This window comes from Nannobrachium achirus, assembly GCF_963921795.1.
Source record: "Nannobrachium achirus genome assembly, chromosome: 5".
NCBI classification, from domain to species: Eukaryota; Metazoa; Chordata; class Actinopteri; order Myctophiformes; family Myctophidae; genus Nannobrachium; species Nannobrachium achirus.
In genome coordinates this window covers 23,481,200-23,509,130 of record NC_137814.1, presented here as the reverse complement: position 1 = coordinate 23,509,130, position 27,931 = coordinate 23,481,200, and the positions used below count along the sequence as shown (strand labels likewise).

The 27,931-nt window shown below is 42.0% G+C and overlaps 1 protein-coding gene across 1 annotated transcript; it reads right to left on the bottom strand.

The window, feature by feature from the left end:
- Positions 1-197: 197 nt before the first annotated feature.
- stam (signal transducing adaptor molecule (SH3 domain and ITAM motif) 1) lies at positions 198-27,486 on the bottom strand. Its single transcript, XM_080725454.1, has 14 exons — positions 27,313-27,486; positions 23,265-23,349; positions 22,616-22,691; positions 21,503-21,598; positions 20,354-20,500; positions 19,654-19,744; positions 18,328-18,523; positions 14,376-14,470; positions 12,193-12,281; positions 9,245-9,332; positions 8,578-8,632; positions 8,255-8,411; positions 6,411-6,532; positions 198-4,836 (listed from the first exon to the last, which is right to left on the bottom strand). The coding sequence occupies exons 1-14, from the start codon at positions 27,350-27,352 to the stop codon at positions 4,647-4,649; spliced, it is 1,527 nt and encodes a 508-aa protein (XP_080581580.1). The 5' UTR covers positions 27,353-27,486; the 3' UTR covers positions 198-4,646.
- Between the last annotated feature and the right edge of the window lie 445 nt (positions 27,487-27,931).

Sequence of the window (27,931 nt, the reverse complement as noted above, 5' to 3'; positions counted from 1 at the left end):
TCAATCACATTTTGATCTCCGCCTAGTGGTTAAGTAGTGTAATATGTTGGAGGGCTATTCTTTGCCGTCTCATACTCATTGTTTTATAACAATTATATGAAATTACCAAACGAGTAAGGATCAAACATGAATCAAGAAAAAGCAGCATACAATGGCATGTGCATTTGGCCTGTTTTTATTTTATTGTGAATACCAATAGGTAATGGTTAAAAGATTACATATAAACAGCAGGGTACAACGTTAAACAGAACCTTTACAATAATAACTGTTGTCTTTTTTATTTTTTTGTTTAACTTAAAAACAGGCAGCATTACATTTCTGTACAACAAAGTTACATCAGGGGCTGCAGTCCATTGCCATCAGTTGTGGTGCAAAACAAAAGTGACACAATTGAGATTAACTGGCTCGTGGTCCCATGGTTCCTTGCTACATGTACATGAACCTCCCTCTTTGATCAAACGGATAGTTAACTTAACACTGACATTATCGCATTTAGCAGAAGGCAGCAAGCTGTGTTTTTATCTCGTCAGATCTCCGAAACTGCAATGCTTAATCTACATGTTCCTGAGCAGACAGCAGCCATAGGTTTGCAACTTGAGAGTTGCGTTTACGTGGAGAAGGGTGTTTTGTGTTCTTAAGGCGCAGGGGTCATGGCGAAGTGTAGAGAAGCATGCTTTAAGGGTAATTTGTGAGAGAAATTGAGAACGATACGATTCAAAATTTTGGACTGGCGTCCGCAGTCACTCCATCTGCGAACCAATTCAAATGTGAAAAAGTTTCCATTAATGCATCATTGAGAACCGAATGGACACAATGGCAGTCAAGGTTAAGCCAAAAAGAAAAAAAAAAGAAAAAAAAAAAAAGAAAAAAATATGATAAATAGAACCAAAGATCAGAATTCACATTAATTCTATGGTCTAACCCTTCAATACATATATGTGAACACAATGTCTTTCTAAAATAGTTATTACATTTTTTATCAACATAAATTAACAAAGAAAAGAGACATAAAACTGTACATGTTATTTTATCTTGTGACAAGTTTTGATGTTCCTCTGTTAGCCGACTGTTTCAGGGATTTTATGTTAAAGTCAATTTCATGCCAAAAGTGAAATATAGAAAATTCCAAGTTCTATTCCACAGTACCTCCATTCCATGTCAACAGAGCTGCTCCAGAATGTGTTGACTTGATAACACAGTCCTATACAGACTTTACTAAGCTGAGCAAACGCCATAGAATCAATATGTAACTTGTTTTATGCACCTAGCTTTTAATTATGCACCTCAACGCTTGTCACGTTTAAGAGGAAATGTTTGAAATGTGTATGGGATTTCAAACGACTCCATTATTTGACCCCCTACAGTACAGTTAAGCAGCTCCTGGATATAGCATTTAACGGACAATCACAGAGAAATCTCCACTTTCTCACATAAGCAATTTAAATATACAACTAAGTTAGGTAGAGTATCACATATACCTCATGTCTCTCACCACACACAATCACACCATGTACTGTTTGTGCATTTAAAATAGCATAACAATAATCAAAATATAAATTAAAATGCACTACAAAAGAAAAGAAAAAAAAACAGTATCAGTTTTCTTCAACACAGACTTGAGAGATGCTTTAAAGACTTTGGAGGATTGAGATGGCTCAACTTTTAGTGGCCACGGCTATGGTGGGGTTTGAGCACGTTAAGGGCTGAAACCTGCTTCCGCGGAAATACACATGAACCTCTTGCCGTACAAATGCAGGGGTTTCTAGGCAAACGTAGCTCACACTCTAATAAGGAGCCTAACTAATTTCGGTTCGGCACTAGGCAAACCCAAATATGGGTCGTCGTCCCAGGTCCGGGGGGGGGGGGGCATCAACCGACTAAACTCGGCTCCACAGTGCTGCCGAAATGTTGTGACCTCCCGACTTAATTTTGGTACTCAGCGATGTCTTCTCATTCATTCAGCCCGGCTTCAAGTTCATATTCTCGGCTGTGAATCCAAGGAAACAGCGGCCGTTTGGGAGGGAGACATGCCGACTTCCAAATGCTTGTGTGGCGGATACATTGTCAGCTGGTTCTCGCTCTGGCTGGAGACGAGAGTGATGGACTGGGAGGCGCGCACGCGACACACACACAGCTTTGCTGCGTGTCTCGCTTGACGCCGACAGTTTTAAAGAGAAAAGAAGAGCTTAAACACAACTTTTCTAGTGTTCCGTGTTGATAGGTTTTCCACGACGAGTTGCGACTGTGTGATGACATGCATGCAGCAAGAGAGGCGGCACGTCTTGTGAGCTTGTAGATTAAATGTTTTCGACAGAGCTTGAGCGTTTGTGAGAGTGAGTGAGAGAGAGAGGAGCCCGTCACTGGTGCTGCTGCCTGCTGGAGCTGCTACTCAGTGGACCTCCAGTCATTCAGCGTGCAGCGCGAGGGCCAGTCAGATATGTATCCGCCCTGCAACGCTCATGTATCGGCCACAAACGTTGTCAGGCCTCCAATATGTGCAAGGGACTTCGGCACTAGCCGTTAAGAAAGTATGAATGGACTCCCCCCGAACTTAAATAATTTCGGGTCGGGGAGCCCTCCCGAACCGAAATTAGTTAGGCTCCTTATTAGAGTGTGAATCTACCCTTACAGTCGCTGTAAGTCACAGTACTCATTACAAAAAACAGCTACTGTCATCTTGCGCCGTATCCATTTGTGTATATTACAAAACAATGCGTTGCAATACAACAAACACATTTCTTTGTTTAACCTATAAGCCTTCACATCTAGGATTGCTCAGTATTGAAGGATGTATCTGCAGTGAGAAAAAAAAAACTAAAACTAAAGAGACTGTAAAACGAAACACATTTTCTTTCTAAAATTAAAAACTCATCAATTTCGATAGGTCACCGCTGGGGGGGAGGGTGTTATAACTTATGAAGGTATATTCTGTCAATTCACACACTTTGGCTTTTACACAGTTCACACTGCAGAATTCACCTTTAAGGCTGAGCAAAACCATGTCACTTAGAGAGAGTCGTTGCTACCGTGTGGTACAGGCTTCAAGGGGGGCTTTCACTATTGGTTCGGTACAGTATTTACAAAAGGTGACGTGCATGCTCCAATTTCTTCATTGTTTTCCTTTTAATTCCTCTTCTAAAAAAAAGTGTCTTCAGTTTTCAGTACTCCTGCAGCTGACGACCTACACAGAATGTAGTAGCCTAAAATGTTCTGTCACTAAAAGCAGTGTCCTTTACTTGTCTCCCCGAAAAGCAAAAAACCAAAGGGTAAATAAATGTTAAGCAGTCGATGTCCTCCTCTCTTTGTGGTGTGTGGGATAGCACTGCAAGGTGAGTAGGAAGGCATGCTGGAGCATACCAAGAATGTTAGAGTGTACGTGTATGTGTGTGTCTGTGTGTGATAAAACGGATAATTGCTGAGACGGTCTATGTCAACTGGTGAGATGGAGTGCCTATTTGTGTGTGCACTAAACTTTTATACATGTGTCTTAAGTTGCTGTATAGCTGCGTGTAACTGCAGTTTACAGTGTACAGTAGTGTTCAGTGTGCAGTAGTGCCTGTGTGTGTGTGCGCGCGTGTGTGTGTGTGGAGTGTGTGCAAAGGTCTGCAGGTGTGCGCATCAGACTTGGGTCAAACGGTCAGTGGTTCTCAAAGTGGGACCCAAGGACACCCAGGGGTTACGGAGGGGGTCCAAATGGACCCTTGACAGGTCTGTGAAGGGGAACACACACTGGACGCGGAGGCGACGTGGAGGCGGCGCGGAAGCGGCGCGTCGAAACATACGGCCCCATTATTTTCAATGAACTAACCCACAAGGGCGGCGTCAGACGCGCGCATCCGCGGCTCTGCCGCCTCGCCGATACGCCGCTGTTCTATTTTTCCAGCGTTGCCGCGCGGTGAACATGTTCTCCCATGGTTCTCCCCACCGAGGGTAATCGATGCGCTGTGTGGCAGCGCGACGCATCCAGTTGGGGTTACCGCGCGCCACTTCACGTGCGTCGATACCGCGACGCGACGCTGTGCAGCCGCCCGCGTCCAGTGTGTGCTCCCCTTAACTCTGAGAGTTATGGCGGTTCAATAAATTAAAACGTTTTGAGACCCATTGGCCAAGGCTACAGTTCCACTCGTCCCACCGGGAGCTCATCATCCTCCAGACATAAAGAGGAAGTGACAGATCTGGGTGCATCAACACAACGTACTCACTTTTGTGTTCAGATCCTTGAAGTAAGATTTGAAAGTGGCCCTGCTCACATTGTGATTGAAATTCTACACCTACTGCGTATGCAATCCAGTCACTGCTTAGCCTATGACATTTCCTATGCCTTCTAAAACCTTACCTTTAATATCAGATTTTTTCTTTAAATAATAATAAAAACGATCACATAAAAATACAGTGAAATTAGAGCTGTAACCTTACAGATAATGTATCACAATCTACAAAGTGCCAGTCACAGAAAGGCATTGTATATTACACGTACTTATCTGTGACTGACAGAAAGCGTCCCAATATGGTAAACGTCCACCTAATTGAGTCGAAAACACCTCACAAAGAATGATCCACTACCACAATTTGACCCAGGACAGATGTGCACGTTCATGTGTATGCGAGTATGTATGCGTGTGGGGAGGAGGACCTCTGGTGGGGGCCTATAGCAGGGCTTTCTCTGGATAGGGGGCCTGCTGGTGCTGGGCGTCTGTACTCTGGCCATGGGGGACACTGTAGTTTGCCGTGGGACCGGGACCGGGGGCGCTCTGATAGGAATGGACATCTGCCGGAGCCATGTTGCCTGGAGCCGCGCTGTAGACAGGCGGCTGGCCCATGTACATGTGGACATCACTGGAGAAAAAGAGGCACACAACACGATTATCAAAAAGGTGTCGTCTTTACAGGGTTCCCACACATTTTTACCAATTCATTTCCAAAACGTTTCCAAAACTTTTCCAGAATATTTAACCCAATTTCCAGGACTATATAACAATAGTTCAGCTCAATAACAAGTCGCTTACTCCTATGCGCATTGCCCAAAGGCAGGTAGTGTATGCCAGTGGTTATCAATCTTTTCAGGCTTTGACCCCGGAAATAATCATGTTTTAACTGGGGACCCGGCACCCTGACGAGCACTAAGAGTTGAGGAATTTTGTATAACACGGTTCTGTTGTGAAAATAGCAGATCTACATGCTCGCCTCGCGTTGTGAGCATGTAGATCGGCTATTTTCACAATTTCTGCCTCTAATATTTGTCAATTTGGCTCATGTTTAATTTGTCATTTCAGAGGTATTAACAAAATCAATAACCAAAGACAATGCATAGCTATTTTTTCCAGGACCTTCCAGGACCCTTGATAAATTCCAAAACTTTTCCAGTACTGGAAAAATATTTTTTATAATTTCAAAATATTTCCAGGAATTTCATGACCGTGGGAATCCTGTCTTTACCATTCGTAAGTGTTGATTTTTGTCGTCTACGACTATGACAAAAAATGTCCGTCGACTACCTATTTTCACTGACGCAAACTAAAGGAAAACTAGGGAAAAACGCAGCTATGGTGACTAAAACCATGACTAAACAAACAGACAATTTCATCAACAAACTAGACTAAAATGTTTGGGAGGGACTAGTGGAGAAGAGATCCAGTAGAACTAAGACAAGTTCATCATCGGTGTGCGCCTGTGTCACAGACTAATATATTTACAAAATCGAGCATGTAGATCGGCTAAATCGACTAAGTCAGGGGTCTTCAACAGGGGGTCTGGGACCCCCAGGGGGTCCTCAGAGTTACTACAGGGGGTCCTCCAAATCTCTGTGTGATAGAAACGTTTTTTCCCCCCCTTTTCTATATTAACCACTTGAACCCTAGCGTCCATATTCTGAGAACTTAGCCAAAAGTAGCAGATCGAAAAGTTCACGTTGTGAGCTTGTAGATCGGCTATTTTCGGGGAAAAGGGAAAAAAGAGCAGACTAAGTACATAGTCAAAGTTTATTAAGTATTGACAGTTCAAGTGGTTAAATATCTGAAAACACACATTAACATGAATCCAAAATATACTGATGATCGTGCTGTCAAACAATGAAACTAAATGGAATCTATGAAGAGGTTGTGGGGGTCCCTGCTTCATCTCTCTCAACTAAGGGGTCCTCGGCCTGAAAACGTTGAAGACCCCTGGACTAAATCAACCATAGATTTAGTCGACTAAAATCTTACGATATTTAGTCAACTAAAAATAGACTAAAGGTAAAACATTCCAGGTGACTAACTAAAACCACATCAAAATGTGCAGTCAGAATCAACACTGATTTACCTGGCGCTTACAAACTCAAAGCTGTCATTTTGCCGATAAATCTCAAGAATCTAATGGGACATGGAGAGCTGTGTTGGGCGAACGGCTAGAGAATGAATAAGCGTGCTCACCTGGGGGCTGGCTGGCCAGGCATGGGGCCACCAGCTTGTAGCTGCTCCATGGGTACTGTGTAAGCTGGCACCCCCGTGCCACTCATGGCATAAGAGCCTGTAGCAGGCTGACCTGTATACACCTGTGGGGACACATCAGGAGGAGTCCCATTTAGACTTTAGATTTTAACCACTTTAAACATTATTGTATACTTTGGCTATTGAAAAATAGCAGATATACAAACTTGTGGATCTGCTATTTTTGAAAAATCATCACTATTCGTGCAAGTCTTTGAATATATTGACCCGATTTTCCAAAATGTCTTCTAAAGGTTTTTGAAAAACCCATGTTTCTAACATCAGCAGCTCTGAGATTCATAACAAATTCGCCTTTCAGGACTCATCACTGCATGTTGTATGCTGCAGTTGATTGGTCTTCATTGACATCTCGCAGGTTACAACATTGGTTGAATTTTGTATACAAAGCCTTACTTGGTGAGCTTCCTTTTTACATTTCCTCCAAATTTGTACTGGTCAAGAATGGGCTAAATCTCAGATCAAATGCCTGGTTACGCTGTGTAGTACCTGCATTTACATCTGAGGGAGGCAAAAAAAGCCTCTCCTTTTTTGGCCCCTGGTCATGGAATGACCTTCAGTCCAGACCAGTGTTACCAGATGGGAAATGTTGAATTATCGTACCAGAGGCTCAGAATTATCGTATTTGACATGAAACTATCGTACACGGCCAAAAAAAGAGAAATCACTCGCGTAAAAACGTAATTTCACCAAAAAATGCGTCTTTAGTGTAAGAAACGACCTCGTTTTAGACTCCTGCGTGACAAAAACGCATCAGATATGCTGTGTGGAGGCAGGCAACTTCTTGGAGCTTACACAAATAAAAGCCTGAAACTGGTCTGGAAAGATGCAACCAGTGTTTTTAATGCCTCCAAGTACAGATCTAGGGTCAGATTGACTGATTTCCTGGCTTATTTTGAGAAGCCAAACCAGATCCCAGATCAGCAGCCAGGGAAAATAGTGAATTCACGCTCTTTTTGATGATATGCCGAAATTATCGTACATTTGGGCATTTTTGGAATTATTGATCGTACATCGTACAGGGGGTCAAATTATCGTACAAATACGATAATTATCGTACGTCTGGCAACACTGGTCCAGACTCAAATTGGCTGTGTTAATTCCTTTGAGAAGTTTTAAGAGAATTACTCTAGACAGATCTACAAACGCTTGCACTTGTTCAGACCTGTAATTAATTTGCTCTGTGAGCTCTTCCTTTGGGTACATTGGGCACACTGTGCGTGTACTGCTACCTGTGAATTGCAAATTAATTTATTATTTAGTATAAATGTTGGATTTTTGGGGTTCTTAGGTATCTGTTTGTGTATCATGGATGTTCTATTTTTGTTGTGATGTCTTGTATGTAAGCAAGGATTGTGTCATTTTTTATTTCTGCCTCTTGGCCAGGTCAGACTCGAAAAAGAGATCATGTCTCAATGTGTTTTTATCTGGTTAAATAAAGGTTAAATAAAAAAATAAAATAAAAATCAGTGGGGCTCAAACTTTTTAATGTCAAGGACCCTTAGAATTATATGTTTTGACCGCAGACCCCATCTTAAAATATTTATTTGTTCTAGGGAGCAAGAGAAAGAAAGATTTGCATTACAAGTGTTCCCTTTAAAAATATATACATTCAAAGATTAAAAGATTTTTAATCTTGGAATGTATATACTGTATCTTGGGGGGGGGGGGGGGATTTACATATTTGACATAAACTTAAGGTACTGTAAAGTAATAACAATGTAATTCAGGGCTGCAGAGGAAGAAAACGTTATTTACGGGCACCTTACCTGTTGTGCTGCAGGGTTTGGAGGTTGCTGCATGTAGTACTGCTGGCTCTGTAGCTTAGCGTACATTGAGTAGACCGGGTCTTCGTTCATAAGCTTGGCGTACAGAGACAGCGCCTCCATTACCTTGACGTTCAGATCTGACAGCTCTGAGTGTTTTCTGAATAAGTAAACCCATAGCATACACAGAAATGTGTCTTATACATATCAGGAGGTTTGAATTTGAGAGCCTTTGTGAGAGATGTAAATGTAAAATACCTTAACAGAAGATTAATTGGATCATGATCATTAAACTCAAGTGACGCTGTAATGAATGCACACTGTACCTGTCTATATCCTCCAACTTCTGGTCAATGAGAGGCCCCATCTGGTTGCACGCACCTTGGATAGACAGCAAGAGAACTTGTTTGGATTAGTTGGATTATTATTTTATTTTTTAAACCAATAGATATGTCCCAGTGATTGGCACCAGCTCTGTTCTCCTATCACCTGTGTTAACCTATGTGTATGCCTGTTGACTAATACTGACAATACGGTTCATTCACATTGGCAGCTACAAAGCAACTAGGACACCATTAATTTTCAATGGAAGCTAACGTCATGAAGATTCAAAGTGACGTCCAACGTTTGTAGCCACTACAAAATCTACAATCCAAGATGAACTTTCTTCAACTGCAGCACTACACAACACTAAGTGTTGTTGTTCAATCATTTCCACTCACATTCTCTCTTCACATAATTCCTGCTTGTAATGGAGAGGGAAAACCAGAACATTTTTGTGTTTTTATTCCCAGGCTTTATATTTTCTTTTACATTTTTCTAACTCGTCTGACGCATGCTTCACGTCAACACTTCAACAGTGACTCGGCCACAGACATGCTGCTTTTTGCTGCCGAGCGCAGCATTGTCCGATGATGGCCTGCTCCGTTTGCTCTCAAAATCAGCTGTTGCCACTTGGCGGTAAAAAAGGTCACTGATAGTCTGTAGTCTTACCTTCAAGTTGTAGTAACTCTACAGCGTCTGACTGGTTGTCTGTGGGATCTGCACTCTGAATCATCTGCAATAGCTGATCCATCTTCTCCTGGACATTGACACAAGAAACTTTTCATGTTAGCATTTGTGGTCCTGATGCATGAGTGCACATCTAAAGTGATATCCACCTGTTTCCGCGAGAATTTACTGTAGCGTTATCTGCGGGACACTTCCGGTTAACAGCAGACATACAAGCTCACGTCGCGTCGCAGATGCAACCGTTGTGAGCTTGAAGATCACACTCGGCTGTGGCTGCCGGAAGCTGCCGCACACCTTCTGCGCAATGCATGATGGGATGTTGGAAAGTTGTGGATAAATAACAATACACAATACAATAAAAACAACAACAGTACAGCGTTCTCACACATTTTTACCAATGAATTCCCAAAACCTTACCAGAATATTTAAAGGAGTAGTTCACCCCCAAAAATACTTTTTTTCTATTGATTACTCATGTCATGGAGACTTGAGTTCAATAAAATATATATTTTTTTGTATTTTTCACATTGCTAAGACAAAAAAATGATTTTAGTAAATGTACCCCCATTGATTCCGGATGGGGACCCAAATGCATTTGGGTCCCCATCCGGAATCAATGGGGGGACATTTATTGTTTTCAAATTATTGTCTTAGGAATGCAACAAAAACTCTAAAATATTATTGAACTCAAGTCTCCATAGCATGAGTAATCAATAGAAAAAAAGTCATTTTGGGGGTGAACTACCGTATTTTCCTTTAACCCAATTTCCAGGCCTATATAACAATCATTCAGCACAATAATGAGTCTCTTACTACTATGTGCAATGGCCAAAGACAGGCAATGTAGGAAAAATAAAGCATACTATAGACTGTATAGACTATATTTTTTGATAAATTCCAGGACTTTCATGACTGTGGGGACCCTGGTAACAGTACACTAGACCGCAAAGGAAACCAGCCCCTCGTGGGGCTTTCCGTGTCATCCTTTTAGCATAACCTTTGGTTGTACTAACCTGTATTGTTAACAAACGTTTGAATAAAGCATTCAATAAATCAATCAAACAACCATCAAAACCAATCATTACATAAAGGTTATCATCACAACATTACGTTTTAAAGGGTTGTGTCCAAAGAAAGCATTTTTGAGCGCTTCAGAACGTTTCTTACTGGGCGCACTGAATGTTTATTGACGCCCACAACATTTAAACCCATCAACCACTGCTGTGCTTTAACATCATCATGTCATCTGTGTTATTACCTAAAATAGCCTTGCACATCTGCTTTTTGAACATTTTTGCATTGGCATTTGTAAAATCGGCCTCAGGTCTAAATGGGTTAAATGACCTGGTTGTCAGACACAGCCAGGAGAATCAAACGTGACATTGATGAGCAGCTTTCCTTTCCAAAACTTGAACTATTTTCCCCAGCAAAAGACCCTGGACGTACACTGAACCCTGAGGTTTGGCACTAGGAAAAAGGAGTGCTCATCTTTACCACATAAATGCATGGAAGAAAGGTGCTAGCAGTTCCAAAAAAGGTCCTCTGTGGAAAAGGCCCATTATGAATTGCTTTTATAAAACAGGTAGCTCAAATCACGTTATCTGAATGGTTGGCAGCCAAGGTATAATATGGGTATGGAGTATGATGCATTTGTACAGTTATCACTCTGCAATAAGATCAGATGCCCCCCACAAGGACCACAGGATGCCTGTAAAAGTGTAGTTTCAGATCAGCCATGGGCAATCTCGTCTTCTGGGAGCTACCTTTCAATAGCCACGGATTAGAAAAAAAATCTTGTGCCATGTTCTGAACCAAACGGAAGACACTTCAGGAATTGCCACCGGTAGCAACCTACATTTATGGACTGCCAGTTAGTTCCTAGTGCCAATCCTCACAAGAAAGTAGACAGTTTGATTATGTGAAATTGGATGGCATGGCATGCCATCTTTCAGAGGGAGTTCCAATTATAGAGCCATCACATTACTCAGCCTTCCAGGGAAAATCTACTCCAAGGTACTAGAAAGGAGGATCCGGCCAATAGTAGAACTTTTAAGATCCAGGAAAAAACATTACAGATTCCGTCTTTGGTCATGGAATAACCAACAAACTCTTTAGTATTGCAGCAGAATAACCTACAAACTCTTTACTATTGCAACAATCCCGGTGGGGGCCTGGGACTATTCCCATCCTGTGAAAATATGTTCTGTGGATCTAGAGAAGGCGTATGACGGGTCCCCTGGGAGATATTGTGGTACAGTAGGTCCCGAGGGAGAATGGGCTGAGTGGGGCTCTACTGAGGGCCATCCAATCTCAATACACCTGAACACTGCAGAAATGTGATTTGTGTGGATCTGTTCACAAACTGCACACATAGAGAATTATTGTCATTAGCTTAAGACTGGACAGGAAGGAATAAAAGGTTATAGCTATGTCCACAATATATTTCAGTGGTTCTCAACCTTTTCAGCCAGTGACCCCCAAAATAATCATATTTTTACTGGGGACCCCCAAAAAAGAAAGACATCTGGGAACTCAGATTAGGGACCCCCCACCCGGACGAGCACTAAGAGTTGAGGCATAACATTTTTATGACACGGTTATATAATGAAAATAGACGATCTACATGCTAGATCGGCTATTTTCACAATTTCTGCCTCTAATATTTGACAATTTGGCCAATGTTGTATTTGTCATTTTAGAGGTATTAAAAAATCCTTAAATTGTCACTTTAGAAATGTGCAGATACCCTCTATACACTTAAACTTTATGGTGGTTTGTTTACTGTTGAGTGAAAAACAGTGTTGCACATTAAGTTAATCATCTGGGGGACCCCCCAAATTAATTTGGGGACCCCCCTGGCGGTCCCGACCCGAACCACTGATATATTTAACACCCACATGCTCAGAGGAAAACAGCACTGAGTCTCTTACCTCATCTATATATACAGGCTCTGGTTCAGGCTCGATTGTCTCCACCTGTATATCTTCACTGAACTGCACTGATTTCTTCTCCGTCTTCACTGTAGATTTACAGAGAACCGTTATTGAGACAAGGCACAAATACATTATTGATATAAATCACATCACAGATCTATATTTATTTTTTTATTTATAAGACAAAAATGTGATAATTGTAAATTTACCCCCATTGATCCCGGATCCGGAATCAATGGAGGTAAATTTAGTGTAATACATTTTTTGTGTTACGAATGTAACAGGTGTTGTTGAGACGAACAGGCAACGTGAAAAGAAAAAATCACACCCGTGTGAAGTGGAGCTGTGTGTGTGTGTGTGTGTGTGTGTGTGTGTGTGTGTGTGTGTGTGTGTGTGTGTGTGTGTGGATCATGTGTACCGATTTTTGTGACATTTGAAGAAAATATGTAGGAAAAGGAGCAAAAAGTGTGTTTTGGAGAAAATTCAAGATGGCGGAAAATCTATCATGGCGCAAATGGGCGTGGCCTATATGGGGAGATGCGTCATGAACCAAGGAATCCAGGGAAAAAATATTTTTAATTTTTCGACCTACGGTTCAAGAGTTACAGGCCAAAACGTAAAGTGGGGTGTTATGGCGCCACCATGCGGCCAAATGACACAATTATTTTTTATTTAATCCTTGAAATCATTATGAACCTCCTCTCCAAGTCTTGAAACTCTAGCCCCTATGGTTTGCGAGAGACAAATAATTGAATGTGAGTTTTTGCGATTCCCATTATAAGTCAATGGGGAAAATTAATTCACTAATAAATTAATATCAATTAAACTATTGAACCTTTCTCTTAGCAAGTTACTAGCCCACGATTCCCGAGTAAGCCGGTCGATTTGACATATGGCGCGAGTGTGTGGTGGCAAAACTGTGGGACTAGTAGCGTGCCGAAGTTTAGGAAGTTCAGGCTACATACACACAGACACACAGACACACAGACCCACACAGCCACGTATAGGGAGCCTGTGCTTCACACAGCTCCAAAAAGCATCCGCACACCGTCTTGACTTGCATATCACTTTATCAAAGTGCAAAGTTTTGGTCAACTGACCTTCATCAGGCATCAAAGGTTGATTGATTGAAACATTTAATTAAATGATATGAAGACAGTGAGCAGACTGCTCCATGAATCCTAAATTAACACTCACTGCCAAACACAAGAGCTTCTCCGAGTTCGGACATTTTAATTTTTATTATTGTTATTCTTTTAATACTTCCTACTTCCGGTTTTGGCTATGATCGCGATCGCGAAATGCATGTTTGACCCCCAGAACAACCCTATCTTTCAAACATGAGAGCCATGTTTGTTTACATACTGTATGAAGGTAAACTAGATTGGCTCTAACTCATGAATGCCTGAACTGATTTCCAAGCAGATTTACCAGTATTTGTTTGAAAGCTGTGAACAGCGTGCACACGCGTGGTGCATGATCTGTGCATGTTAAAAGGTAAGAAAATGACGGCATGTAATATTAAAGTTGATTTTTTATCGTGGCAGTAAAAATCGTGTTAAACCTCAAATACCTGGAACGCGCCCGAGTCGTGTTAGATGTTAACCACTTTACCCATTATTTTGTGCTTTAACTATTGAAAAATAGCAGATATAGAAGCTCACAGCGCGGCACCGAGTTTGTAGATCTGCTATTTTTGAAAAATCTTGAAAACATGTGCAAGTCTTTGAATATCTTTGACCCGATCTTTGACCCGACTTCTAATTCCTTCCTCTAAATCAGTGGTTCTCAAACTTTTTCATGTCAAGGACCCCCAAAATTACATTTATCCGGCCGCATACCCCCCCCCCATCTCAAAATGTGTTGCTCCAGGGACCCCCCAGAAGCAAAGATTTGAGTGACAAAAGTTTGCTTTGAAAAATATATATTGAAAAATGTGCACACATTTTCACAATTTTCAGATCTACAAGCTCACAGCGCGCTGTGAGCTTGTATATCTGCTATTTTTCAATAGCTAAAGCATTAAATAATTCTAGGCCTAAATGGGTTAATGCAGGGTGAATTTTGCATTCGATCAGACACTAAGGGCTGCTGGATGCTCCCGGGATCGAACTGGGAACCTTCTGGCTCGCCAAGCTGCCACTCTACCCCTAAGCCTACTAGTATACAACTGTACTCACTCATCTCAGGCTCGGCGGTGAGGTCAGCAGTGACAAAGTTTGAAGGGAAAAGTCCAATTCCCTGGTATGTTTCCCCTTTCCACCAGTTGGGGTCACTGTAACCAAAAGGAAAACATGCTTAGATGTGCACCAAAAACTATGACAGAATTAAACCATTGTCTTTCAAAACAGCAGTCAACAAGACACGTTGTTGTTGTAAGAAAATTATACGTATGTGCTTCTGTGTGTTTGTGTTTGTTTGTGTGTGTGTGTGTGTGTGTGTGTGTGTGTGTGTGGTTTCCCCTCCACAAGCTTTCAGCTTTGTAAGAAAAGCCACAATCTGAAAGAATGAGAGCTGTGTGTGTGTGTGTGTGTGTGTGTGTGTGTGTGTGTGTGTGTTTAATTCACATGCATACTGTACACTAGGGGTGGCCGATATGGAAAAATACAATATCACGATATTTTCCCAAGCTGTATCATGATACACGGTCTTATCACGATTCTTTTTCATGTTGGCTTTTATGGTTATTTTTCAAGTGACTTAACAGTACAACCACCTACACCTCAAAGTGGGGTCCAGGGACTCTCTGGGTTCCTTTTGGGAGGTCTAAATTGATCCTTACAAGTATGTAACGGGTCCATTTGGTTTAATTTGTATACTTTTTAAGTATTAAGGAGACCTTGACATTTGAAAGTTTGAGAACTACTGATTTAGACAAAAATGCAGGTTTAAATGAATTCTGCAATGAATCTCTGTATTAACAATTCAACAGGATTTTTCATAAGGCTCCATCGGTGTATCACTATATATAAGGGGTTCCCACACATCTTTACCAATTCATTTCCAAAACTTTTCCAAAACTTTTTATTTTCCAGAATATTTAACCCGATTTCCAGGACTATATAACAATAATTCAGCTCAATAACGAGTCGCTTACTCCTATGCGCAATGCCCAAAGACAGGTAGTGTATGCCAGTGGTTCTCAACCTTTTCAGGCTGTGACCCCCGAAATAATCATATTTGAAGAGAGTTGAGGAATTTTGTATAACACGGTTTTATTGTGAAAATAGAAGATCTACATGCTCACAACGCCTCGCGTTGCGAGGCGTTGTGAGCATGTAGATCTGCTATTTTCACAATTTCTGCCTCTAATATTTGACAATTTGGCCAATGTTTAATTTGTCATTTCAGAGGTATTAACAAAATCAATAACCAAAGACAATGCATAGCTATTTTTTCCAGGACCTTCCAGGACCCTTGATGAATTCCAAAACTTTTCCAGTACTGGAAAATATTTTTCTAATTTCAAAATATATCCAGGAATTTCATGACCGTGGGAACCCTGTATATACGATATCTCTGAAAAAGGCATATCGTGAAGACATTGTATCGTCTCTAGAGTTGGGGACGGTAACCGCCGTACCACCGTACCGCGGTATACCGAGGCCTACCGCGGTGTCAGGGTCCTTACCGCGGTCAAAAAAGAAAAAAAAATAGTCTCTTTTTTATTGAAAACAAGCAAGTTTTAAAACGGGGGAGAAGCGAGGACCGCATGCGCTCCATGCCGCTCTGCTCTGGGCCGCGTACCACAGGTTTGGAAGCCACATTCGTCACTCGACTCGGAGACACAGTCTACACACAGCAGCAGCCTCGTAGTAGGGAGCACGGAGAAGCGTAAACTTTCTCTGACTGTAATCCACACAACACAAGTATGTTAATACATACCTTGTGTTGTGGCAGTAGTACCTTGTGGCATTTTCTTTTTTATTCATACGGATTACAGGCGGAGCGCGGACCGCGTGGACTAAAACCGAAAATGAAATGAACTTTTCCCACCGCGTCGCGCCGACTCGCCCGCTGTGCCCCGTCGCCGATTTTATAAACTTTTCTGTCAAGTCTTGTCAATAAAACCTGTATATATCAGCACTCAATCGCTGTGATTTCAGACGTGAGTTAATCACTGTACACGATCTGACTACCCGTCTCCGTCTCTCTTCTGGTTTGTTCAAACACAGCAGTCTGTGTCTTAAAAGTAGGCTTGTCACCAGAACCGATACTTCGGTACCAACTCGATGCCAAATGTGACGGTACGGTACGGTACTGACTTTTCTACAAGTACGGTAGTACCGAAGTACCGTTGGTACCGAGACGCCAGATCTGGCCGCTTCTTTTGTGTTATTTTTGGGCTGTAAATGAGCGGTTATCTGGCAACCCTCACAGCAGGCAGTCGGAGACACACGCACAACCCTCACAGCAGGGTCTGATGCTGTGATAACGTTACGTGGACTACCACGCTTCAAGGAGAAAAACAACAACATGCAACATGGCGGCGGCACACGCATCGCGTCGTCTCCAACAAGCAGCGACAGCTGCCCTCCCCTCCATAGTTGAGAAGAAAAACTAACCAAAAGTCGCGTATAGTACTTCGCATTCGAGGATGAGCAGGGATTAATAGTTGATCGTCAAAAACCTGTATGGCCGCCGCCCGTAACCGTTTCCAGACGAAAGGGGGGGGGGGGGGGGGGGGGACACATCCAACTAGCGAAACATAAAGACCGACATCCAGACTTGTACAAAGAATTCAAGGTGAGTGCATTTGAATTCACGTGTTATCATTGTTGCCCATATCTAATAACGTTACTATGGTGAGCCCACACAGTAAATGAGCTGCCTGGCAAAGTAACGTTAACGCTGTGTCCAGCCTCGTCACGGAGAGCAGCCCCCGTCTGTCCCGCATAAAAGTTACATAAAGTTACAAGGCAGCTCATTTACGGAATCGCCCAACGTAACGTTAAACAACGCTGGAATAATACATACGTTATTCTTTGTTTGAGAAGGCTGGCATTGATGTTTGGCCAATGTTCTTCTAGACTTTTTTTTACGCTAGGATTGTGCGTGTGTGTGTGCGCGTGCGGTTGTAATAATAGGCTGTGTGTGTGTGTGTGTGTGTGTGTGTGTGTGTGTGTGTGTGTGTGTGTGTGTGTGTGTGTGTGTGTGTGTGGTTGTAATGGGCTATGATTTGTAATAAATATCACTAAAAAGGGTTTCACCACGTCATTAAATGACTGCTTGAACTGTGTGTGTGTGTGTGTGTGTGTGTGTGTGTGTGTGTGTGTGTGTGTGTGTGTGTGTGTGTGTGTGTGTTTGTGTTATTACAGCCTATGCTGTTTTCATATTGTTGATGTAGTCAGTCACTTAGCTACACCTACTAACTGAAATCTCAATGTTCTTTTCACAGTATCAGCCAGAGGAGACTTTGACAGGGAGGACAGGCCAGAGCAAAGCCAGCAGCAGCAACACACACACAGCCAACACTTTTATTTTTTTAATGATACATTTTTTTCAGGCTACATGCACATTATTTTATTTTAATCATTTAAAGCTACATGCAACTTCTGTTTAAGCATACAGTATTGTTGTTTGTTGTTCACTTCTAATAAAGGAGTGTATGTTGAACTACATGGGGTTTATTTTTTATTTTTATGGTGGTATCGAAATGGTATCGAGAATCGTGGAATTTCAATGGTATTCATTGGCATCGACTACTAAATTTCTGGTATCGTGACATCCCTATTTAAAAGCCCAAGTAGCTACCGTTACTATGGTAACCCGACAGTGCAGATCTAAAAGCTCAGAACGCGTCGCGGATGCGACGTGTTGTGAGCTTGTAGATCTGCTCCTTTCAAAGCCAGACCCGCTGTGCTGTACGGGGAAGTATAACTCGGGCAGTCAGGCTGTGGATCGAGAGGTGACTTTTGGGAAGACGATTGCAATATTTTGGCTTATCGCCGAACCTTAATTAATAGATACGGGGGTGCGGTAATTACCGCAATACCGGCGGTAAATGGGAAGACGGTAACCGCGATAACAACATGTCGATACCGAGCCACCCCTAATCGTCTCAACGATATTTATCACCATGTCACCATATCGCCATATAGCCACACGTGTGGTCTGTGTGTTTCTGCTCACCTGTCATCCAGGATGGTGATGATCTCTCCGGATTTAAAGGTGAGCTCGTTGTCCTCGGCAGCCTCAAAGTCATAGATGGCGCGCACCTTCCTCCCGTCCGCCTTGTTGCCGGCCAGCAGGCTGGTGGCGCTGGGGTACAGGCCGGACAGAGACGTCTGGGGATGCTGCCGCTGCTCCTTCAGTGACAACTCAATCGCTGCAAGCACACCAAAACGGTAGGGCTGTCACGATTAGGACATTTTACATGCCGATTAATTGTCACTCAAATAATTAGCCAGTAGCTATGCCCCTCCCAAAAAGCTTTTGTCCAATGCTAGCTTAGAATAACTTCCTGCTTGCCAAGGTTTGCCTTGGTTGGTCTGACATGAAAAACAATAACATAGGCTTCCTAGCTTGCTACTGTGTGCTGATGATGAACAGTGATCGGACGTTATACTATCGTCGGTAGCGTATTGGTGATTTGGCGCTGCTATTTTTAATCTTACACATTAAACCAACATAAATAGTAAAGCTTTTCACACAGAAGGCTTTATTGAGCACCCGCACAAACTAAGACCTGTGAAACTAACTTACGGAGTGGCGTGTGCTTCTCATGCAGTGTAACCTACACAAGTTCACAACACAACACATACCTCCCGTGCTGGAGTTAAATACTTTTGTAAGTTTTTCTACGTGAGTCGCAGGTAGCGGCCAGGCTTAGGGCAGGCTGCATTGTGCCTATAGCCACCCTCTCCTATGCTCTGTGAGGAGAAGCATGCTCGCGGGCGGTGGCGCAGCGTGGCGTAGGCGAAATATGACGTCCATCAACTGTATAGTCCCAACTCCCAAATCGCAAAATGTACTTTAGTGGTTTTAAAAGAAATCTATATATCTTTTCTGCGCACCGTTAAAGCCCTGCTGAACACTCTCCTGTGACGGTGTTGGGCTGCACTGGACGTGTGTGTGTGATGAAAACAAGCATGCACTGGTGACGTTTAGGGCTTTTCGCTATGCGCCTTGGCCAGGCGGTCAAGATTTCAGGCTGGGCGCAACGCCTGGCTAATAAAGTGCTGCTGGAAACCCTGTACCCTAAAATAGACAGTCTACAATCTCAAAATGCAGCCCATGGCATTTGTGAACTTGTAGATATGCCATTTTCTGTGAGCGCCACCGGTGCACAACTAAGTATAAATTAAGCATACAGTATGTGTGCCCTGGCCCTGGATAAACTTGAACTGAGTCTGGGAGATTGTTGTACTGCTGCAATATCATATCAGTTAACATAGATAATGTGTGATGTTTTTAATGTGATGGTAGTGGTACGGTATATTATGGATGTCCCTTTACCTTTGGCGAGGTCTTCCTCTTCCTTCTTGGTTGTTGAGGTAGAAGGATCTTTTGCCACTAAAGCTGGACTGGCTTTTGCTTGCTCTGCAGCCTGAACAATAAGATAAATACAAAATTAAAACCTGACGCTCAGGCAAACCCAACACATCTCTGAGAAGCAAATAAATACAGGACATCATCTCTCTCTCTCTCCCATTGCTTATCCAAAACAAACTCGCACACAAAAGGTCGTCGGGATTGGGATTCGAACCCGCAACACGCTATCAGGCATCAGAGCCAATGCGGGCGCCCCCAGTTTTACTACTGGCTGCACGATATGGACACATTTTAATGATGCCAAATATTTCGATATCTATACACGACATTACCGTAAATGTCAGATTCAATATGCTAAATGTAGCAAAAGTGAAAACTAAGCATTCTTCAAAAAAAAGTCAGTTTCACTCTTATTTTGAATTTCTCTGTCCAAAAGTAAAACACTTACTTTCCTAGGATTTTTCTTACTGTCTACTCTCGTTTGACTTAACACAAACATCCTAAGTCAAAGTCATGGCAAATCACAGAGTTCAATTTCACCCATATATTTATTTATAAATAAGTATAAGGCCGAAAAATCGCAAAAGGCCTTTTGCAATACTGATATTGCGCATGGTCGTACCACGGTAACGATACCGATATATTGTGCAGCGCTAGCACACACCTGGGAGCCCACAGCGGGGAAGGTGACGCCTTGCTCGCGTAGATTCTTGATCATGGCGGAGATGAGGCTGAGCTGGGGGTCGTTGCGGAAGTCCTCCGCCCACTCCACCATCAGGGCCTTCAGTTTCTCACACACTTTTGGGTGGCCCTGGAAACGAAACGTGAAGGTTTCACATAGGGCCGACATTTTACATGACGATTAATTGTCACTCAAATAATTGCGATTAACGATTTAATTGTGTTTCCGTCGTTGACAATTACATTCCTATTTGGCTTTTAGGCTTTGAAGTTGCACATGGCAGATATGACACATAACCTAAATATACAAAGAAATGGAGGACATATTTGACAACTTTACACTTGAAAAAGAACATTGATAGTGGAAATAGCCGATCTACAAGCTCGGCTTGTATTGTGACAGCCCAAGTTTCACATGAAGATTACAGGACCATACCAGACTCTGACATGCTCATTGAATTGTGCTTGAGACAGGTAATCCAACATGTAAAACATAATTGCAGTTGTTTAAATGTAGGTACTTGTGGTGAATAAGGTTAGAATTAATGGCTTAATACGTCAGTGCCATGCAGTCTGTTGCATAAACAGTGTTTGAATGCACTTAAAGCGCCCTTACAGTGTCTAGCTGACAATTATGTGCGCAATTTTGTAAACAAAGACTAAACATTAAGTAATTTATGGGGAAAGTTTATATGATAATATATGGCATAGGCTGCGAATAGACAGTGACAGACTTTACACAGTGTACTTTAAGTCACAATTCATGAATTTAGCTGACGCTCTAATCTATTAAACGAAATGAACCCTGGTCAAAAAAGTAAAAGGAGGGCAAAAATGTATATAATGCTACAAAGTAATTTGTATACCAGGTAAACCTAGTATCTATCTAGTATCTAATAGAATGCTATGTAAATTACACTCTCACTCTAAAACTATATGCCACATGCGCACACGCACACACACACACACACACACACACACACACACACAAAAATCAATCGAATGAACGTCATTGGGAGCTGAATGTGATCCAACTTAAATATACCTATAGAAGACAAACAACTGGAACTTATATCTGAATTGCATGTATTTCAACTACAGAGAATAGCGTTGTATGAAACTGATGACAGACCTTATTTAAGACATTGCTGACTTCACTCGCAAACTCCCTGGAACACACCTCTAAATGGAATATTTTCCCACAGTTTGAGACACAGGCACCAAGTAGCTGTGGAGAGAAACAGGGGGAGATACTGCATTATTCTTAGCATTAAAATCATTGAAACACATTGGGCCAATGCAAAGTCATAGTAAGCATTAAAATCATTGAAACACATTGGGCCAATGCAAAGTCATAGTAAGAACTACCAAACTTGGTAGTTCTTAAATTTTAATGAGCCTTTATCCATTAAGCGTTAACCACTATACTTAATAGACTGGGGTCCCCCAGGGGTCAATACTTGGTTCCCTCTTTTACCCCTCCCAGGGCCTCTAGTCTACACCACATCTCCTCACAGAAAATTGTTCACAGAATATCTACAAGCTCACAGTGCGTTCGTTGCAAGTTGCAACGGAACGTGCTGCGAGCTTGTAGATCAACTATATCGTTGACGAATGTTCACCTATTAGGACATGATGACGCCCACAATAGGTGCACTGGGGTTCAAGTGGTTTAACTGAGGTTAGATGAGTGGTTTAAGCCATTTAGGCTTAGAATTGTTTAATGCTTTAACTGTTGAAAAATAGCAGATAATACAAGTTTGTAGATCTGCTATTTTTGAAAAGTCGCGAAAATGTGTGCACATTTTTGAATATATGTATTTTTAAAGCGAATATTTTTAACTCAAACTGCTTCTGGGGGTCCCTAGAAGTAAATATTTTGAGATGGGGGTCCGTGGCCAAATACATATCATTTTAAGGGTCCTTGACATGAAAAGGTTTGAGGACCACTGATGATAGTAACATAGTTTTTTTTTTTTTTTACGTAGAAGATTTAGGAGACACTTATTATAAATAGGGTGAAAATATTCAAAGACTTAACAAATGTTCACGATTTTTCAAAAAATAGCAGATCTACAAGCTCGCAGCGCAGCACTCGGTGCCGTGCTGTGAGCTTGTAGATCTGCTATTTTTCAATAGTTAAAAAGCAAAATAATATGTACCCGTTCTAAGTGGTTTAATACGTCTGCTCCATGCCGTCTGTTGCACAAACACGGTAATAAGCAACAAAGCTGGTTTCACTCACAGTCAGGGCCTGCATGGCCACATGGGGATCCTTGTGGTTCACTCTTCTCATTATAGAGCGCAGACATTCTTTTGGCCTGGAATGAGAACAGTAGGGATCAAAGGTTTATGGGGACCCTAACCGCTTGGAATGCACCAGAGGACAATCTGCACAAGTTCAATTACTATATTCAACGTACTGTAGTAGAGCCAGTGGCAAAGAAGTTGTTTGGCTGAGCTCTAGGCCGTGTTATTATGCATATTTAGACTATTTATTAAAGAATCAGCCGTCACAAGCTGATTTAATATCACACAAATGTTAGTGTCATTCATTGTTGTGACTTTTAAAAGGCTCCATCCCCTCTTATCTAGGATAAAATGTGAAAGCTGCAATAACGAAATAAAAAGTTGCGACTTCAAACTGGACAGACCAGCCTTGGATCCTTTCTAAGTTCACCACCTTAATTGAACTTAGAACTCTTGTCCTGTAAACCCAAATAATATGTTCATAAAGATATTAAAACCATAGCATGGAACATTGATTTTTCACTGAATGCCGCCCCTACTGCCATTTATTCTAATTCAAAAATGGCCTTCAATCACACATTTTTTCCGGTGTCAACTGTAGATAACATGCACAGCAAGTCTGAAGTACAGTAAGTTGAACTAACCCAGTGCGAGACTGTCCTATCTTATCACAGATGTCCAGGATGAGGCCCCAGTCCTCCGCCGTGTTCATCTCACTGGTCGCTTTCTCTGCAGGGCACAAAACACAGCCATTGGATATCATGTTATGGTCGCATAACACTTAAACTAGTGGTCGGGGGGACTCGGGACCCCAAGTGGGGTCCCCAAATTATTTTGTGGGGTCCCCAGATGATTAGCTTACTGTAATTTTTTCTCACTCAATGGTAAACAAACCAACACACAGTATAAGTGTATACATGCTATCTGCACATTTCTAAAGAGACAATTTAAGGACTTTCAAGACCGTTTTAATACCAAATTGGCCAAACTGTCAAATATTAAGTAAGCAAAAGGCGAACATAGCCGATCTACATGAGCATGTAGATCTGCTATTTTCACAATATTTATCTGTGGAACCGAGTCACATTAAATGTTATACCTACAATTGTAGGTAGTTGTCAGGGTGGGGGATCCCCAGTTCAAATATGTTTATTTTGGGGGTCACAGCCTAAAAAGGTTTGAGAATCCCTGACTTAAACCAGTGGTTTGCATACCTTTTCAGGCCATGGCCCCTCAAAAGAATCATATTTGAATCATATTTGAAGAACTGGGGACCCGCCCAAATAATGATATTTGAACTGGGGACCCCCCCCACCCTGACAAGCACTGTAAGGAGTTGAGGCATTATATTTAGTTTGACCCGGTTCCACAGATGAATATTGTGAACATACTGTAGCTCACAACGTCAGCTATTTTCAAAATGTTTGCCTTTCTTATATTATTTGACAATTTCGAGAATGTTAACTTTTGAAGGTATTTTTTAATTTAAAAAAAATATTCAGTTCAAAGTATTAAAAAAGTCTTAAAAGTCCTTAAATTTAACTTTACTGACATCAAAAAGAAGGGAAAAAAAACAGGTGGGGGACCTACAGGTTGAGAACCAATGACTTAAACGACCGGAGCCCTCCAGGGCTCAATATCAGGTCCCCTCTGCTTTTCACACTAGACACTAAATATTACACTACATAAGCCCATTTTCCACTGGCCCAACTCCACACCACTCCACACCACACCGCCCACTTGTGCCAGGTTTTCCACAACAAGGACATGGGTAGAGTGGTGTGAAAGTGGTACTAAACAGGGTACTAAAAAGTATCCACTCTAGAGTAGGTCTGAGCTAGGCCAAACAGGGCCAAACACTTCATAATGACTCAATAACACTCACTGACTTTTCAATTAGACCACCAGGATATAGTTGTAATACATGATAATAGATTATATTGTGTTATAACCACTACTATAATCTATTATAGTGTATTTTAATTATCATAGTAATACATTAATAATTTATAATGTATTATAATCACAGTTATAATCCATTACAGTGCATTATAATTAGGATAGTTGTACTACAAATTTATATTGTATTATAATCACAGTTAAAAGGGTCAATTTGTTTCTTACCGATAGGGGTACTTTATTGTAATGGAAAAGGTAGATATTTTTATGTGGTGCGGCGTGGTGTAGTGTGGTGTGGCGTGGTGTGGTGTGTGGTGCTAAAACTGCAGTCGAAAAGGGGCTTTATAGTGTAACAACGCTACACTAAATATTCTTGCAGAAATTAGATGATCTACGCTTGTTGTCGATCTGCTTATTTTGCTGAATGTTGTTCGCACTAGAATAGGAACGCTCAATTGGTTAAGCACAATTGATTTGATATGATTGATGCAGTTACAGTATGTTCCTCTGACAGCAATGTCCTGATAAGAAAACTGTATCAACATCTGTGCATGTGCGTGTGTGCGTGTGCATGCACACACACACACACACACACACACACACACACACACACACACACACACACACACACACACACACACACACACACACACACACACACACACACACACACAGCCTCTAAAAGGCAGTGGTTCTCAACCTTTTCAGGTCGTGACCCCAGAAAATAAACATATTTGAACTGAGGACCCCCCCATCCGACCCTGACAAGAACTTGGAATGTGGGAGTTGAGGCATTACATTTAGATTGACTCTATTCCACAGATAAACATTATGAAAATAGTGTATAATATGTTTAATATGTTTGCATCTTTCTTAATTGATTTGACCATTTGGCAAATGTCTGACCAGTGTATAGTACAGATTAGATTGTTCATTACTTTGATGCAGTAGTTCACTGTCATCTGGGAACCTCCACCCCTATGGGCGTCCCGAGACTCCCGACCCACAAGTGAAGTCACACTGTGACACACAACTCAAAAATCAGTACAAAGAATAGAGGGGGATGATTAGCCGCAAATTGCAACACTAGATTTTTTTTATAATCGGATGAATCTAGGGTTGCAATACCTCCCATAGGCAGCCAATGTATCAAAACGTTATTTTGCTATCTGATTGTATTAAACGACGTCAAACTCACCAATATTGCGGCTCTATGGAAAGCTTGGAATTTACTCTTGCTATCTGCAAAGTGTTTGTTTCTAAAAAATCCACTGTATAATTGTTATGATTTATTTTCTGTAAAGAAATCCGAGCAGACATGGTTTATTTTCTAAGTGTTGAACTTCGGAAGCGCTTGTCTTCTATAACGCCATGTCCAGCTGCCTCCTGCATAATGTGACATTTAGAACTAGGTGGTCACAGGACCGTTGAGGGATTTTCCACGAGTGCTTCCAAACTCCAGGAAAAAATAATCACCTGAACCAAATTTCTTGGATAGAAAGTAACCCATAACATGTCTACTGTGGATTTTTCTGAAACAAACACTTTGCAGATAGAAAGAGTAAATTCCAAGCTTTCCATAGAGCCACAATATTGGGGAGTTTGAAGTCGTTTAATACTATCAGATAGCAAAAAACTGTTTTGATGCATTGGCTGCCTATGGGAGGTATTGCAACCCTAGATTCATCAGATTATAAAAAATCTAGTGTTGCAATTTGCGGCTAGGGGATGATATAGGTTTGATGAGTGGTAAACCACTTCCCACAACAGAGAAGTGAGAACGGAAGAGCACTGCGTGTTATAATGGCTTCACACACTAACCACATCCTCTTTCACTTCCCAGCAATATTAATGGAACGTGTCACACTTATCAGATGTAAACAAGAAGAATGATGACATATCACTCAGTCATGACTACATATCAAAGCAAACAAGACAGTTGGGGACTGTTTTGTGTAATAACCAGGGCGCAACAGACATGTACTGTTACACCACCACCACATAATGTACGAATACAGCTAATAGCAGCAGGCAAATCAACAAAACAAAACACTAGTCGGTAAGCTTAGCTAACTGGCTATTCAGATGACACCGGCAGAACAATCCATTAAACAAAATCCATCACTTCAATTACAACAGTACTGTAGTGTAAATGTCTTGTATTGCTCAAAGTGGGGTCCTTGAGGGAGTTCCAGCCTCCAGGGGGTCCCCCAGCTAAATGATAGTTAGTTAGCATTAGCAACCAAATGGACACTTATGGGTCTGTAACTCAAGAGTGTACACATTGAACCAAATGGGTCCATTTGGTTCCATCTCAGAGTTAAATTAACATTGATTTTACAATATAAGTTGGGGTCTCAGAGATAGAAATGCCATTGATCAAATGGGGATCCGTAGCCTGATGCATGTCAAACTGGGGGCTCCTTAATTGAAGTTAAAAGGATTCAGTCCAGAATCACTGCTAAGAGACCTAAACATCTTCTCTTATGGGGATCCCTGGCGTATCTTTTTCAAATGGGGGTCCGCGGGCCAATAATAAGTGTCAATTCGGGGGTCCTTGACATGAAAAGGTTTGAGAAGAAGAAGCACTGTTGTAGAGCCTAGGTGACGTTAACGTAACGTTCCAGAGCTGCTGTTGATGTGTGCAGCAGCAGCAGCAGCAGCTGGAAAACACAAACAAAGCTGTCCACACGCACACGCGCACACACGCGCGCGCACACACACACACACACACACACACACACACACACACACTAGCCGCTAGCCATGCTAGCTCTAAGTCCCCCAACTCACCAACATCCTGGTCAAACGGGTTCGTGGCGAAGAGAGGCATCGCTGAGGTGTTGACGACGACGGATTCCGCCTTCCTTCTCTCGCGTTGGCGTCCCCGTTCGCTTCTTATTTGATGCGATAAACAGACATAGTAACGTTTCCACTTAATGAGACATCAAAACGTAGCTGCGATGCTAGCAGAATCTGACACAGTCACTCCTTCCAGAGCTGTCAGGCAGACAGACGGCAACATGCTAAGCATTGTGGGTAGACGGAGCGCATCATCATCACCACCACCGACCAGACATGTGCACACATAGACATCAAAGGGGGCTTGAGCCCCTGGCCCCCTGCCCTTTTATCCGTCTGTAAAAAGTGCCCTCTCCAGACCATGAATGCTGTTTTTACTATGGTGATTGGTGAAATAACTGCAAATGCCCCCTTTCCATGAAGGCAGCATTCAGATTTCAGAATGGCCTTGTTCAAACTATCCTGAACTTGAATGCAGCATCTAATGTTGAAAGAATAGCCCTCTCTGCAGGGACGTGCAGAGAATGTTAGAGAGGCAGGGGCTGACATTTCTAAAAGGGCCTTTTGGTGGAAATATTGAAAATAGCAGACCTCCAAGCTCTGTGAGCTT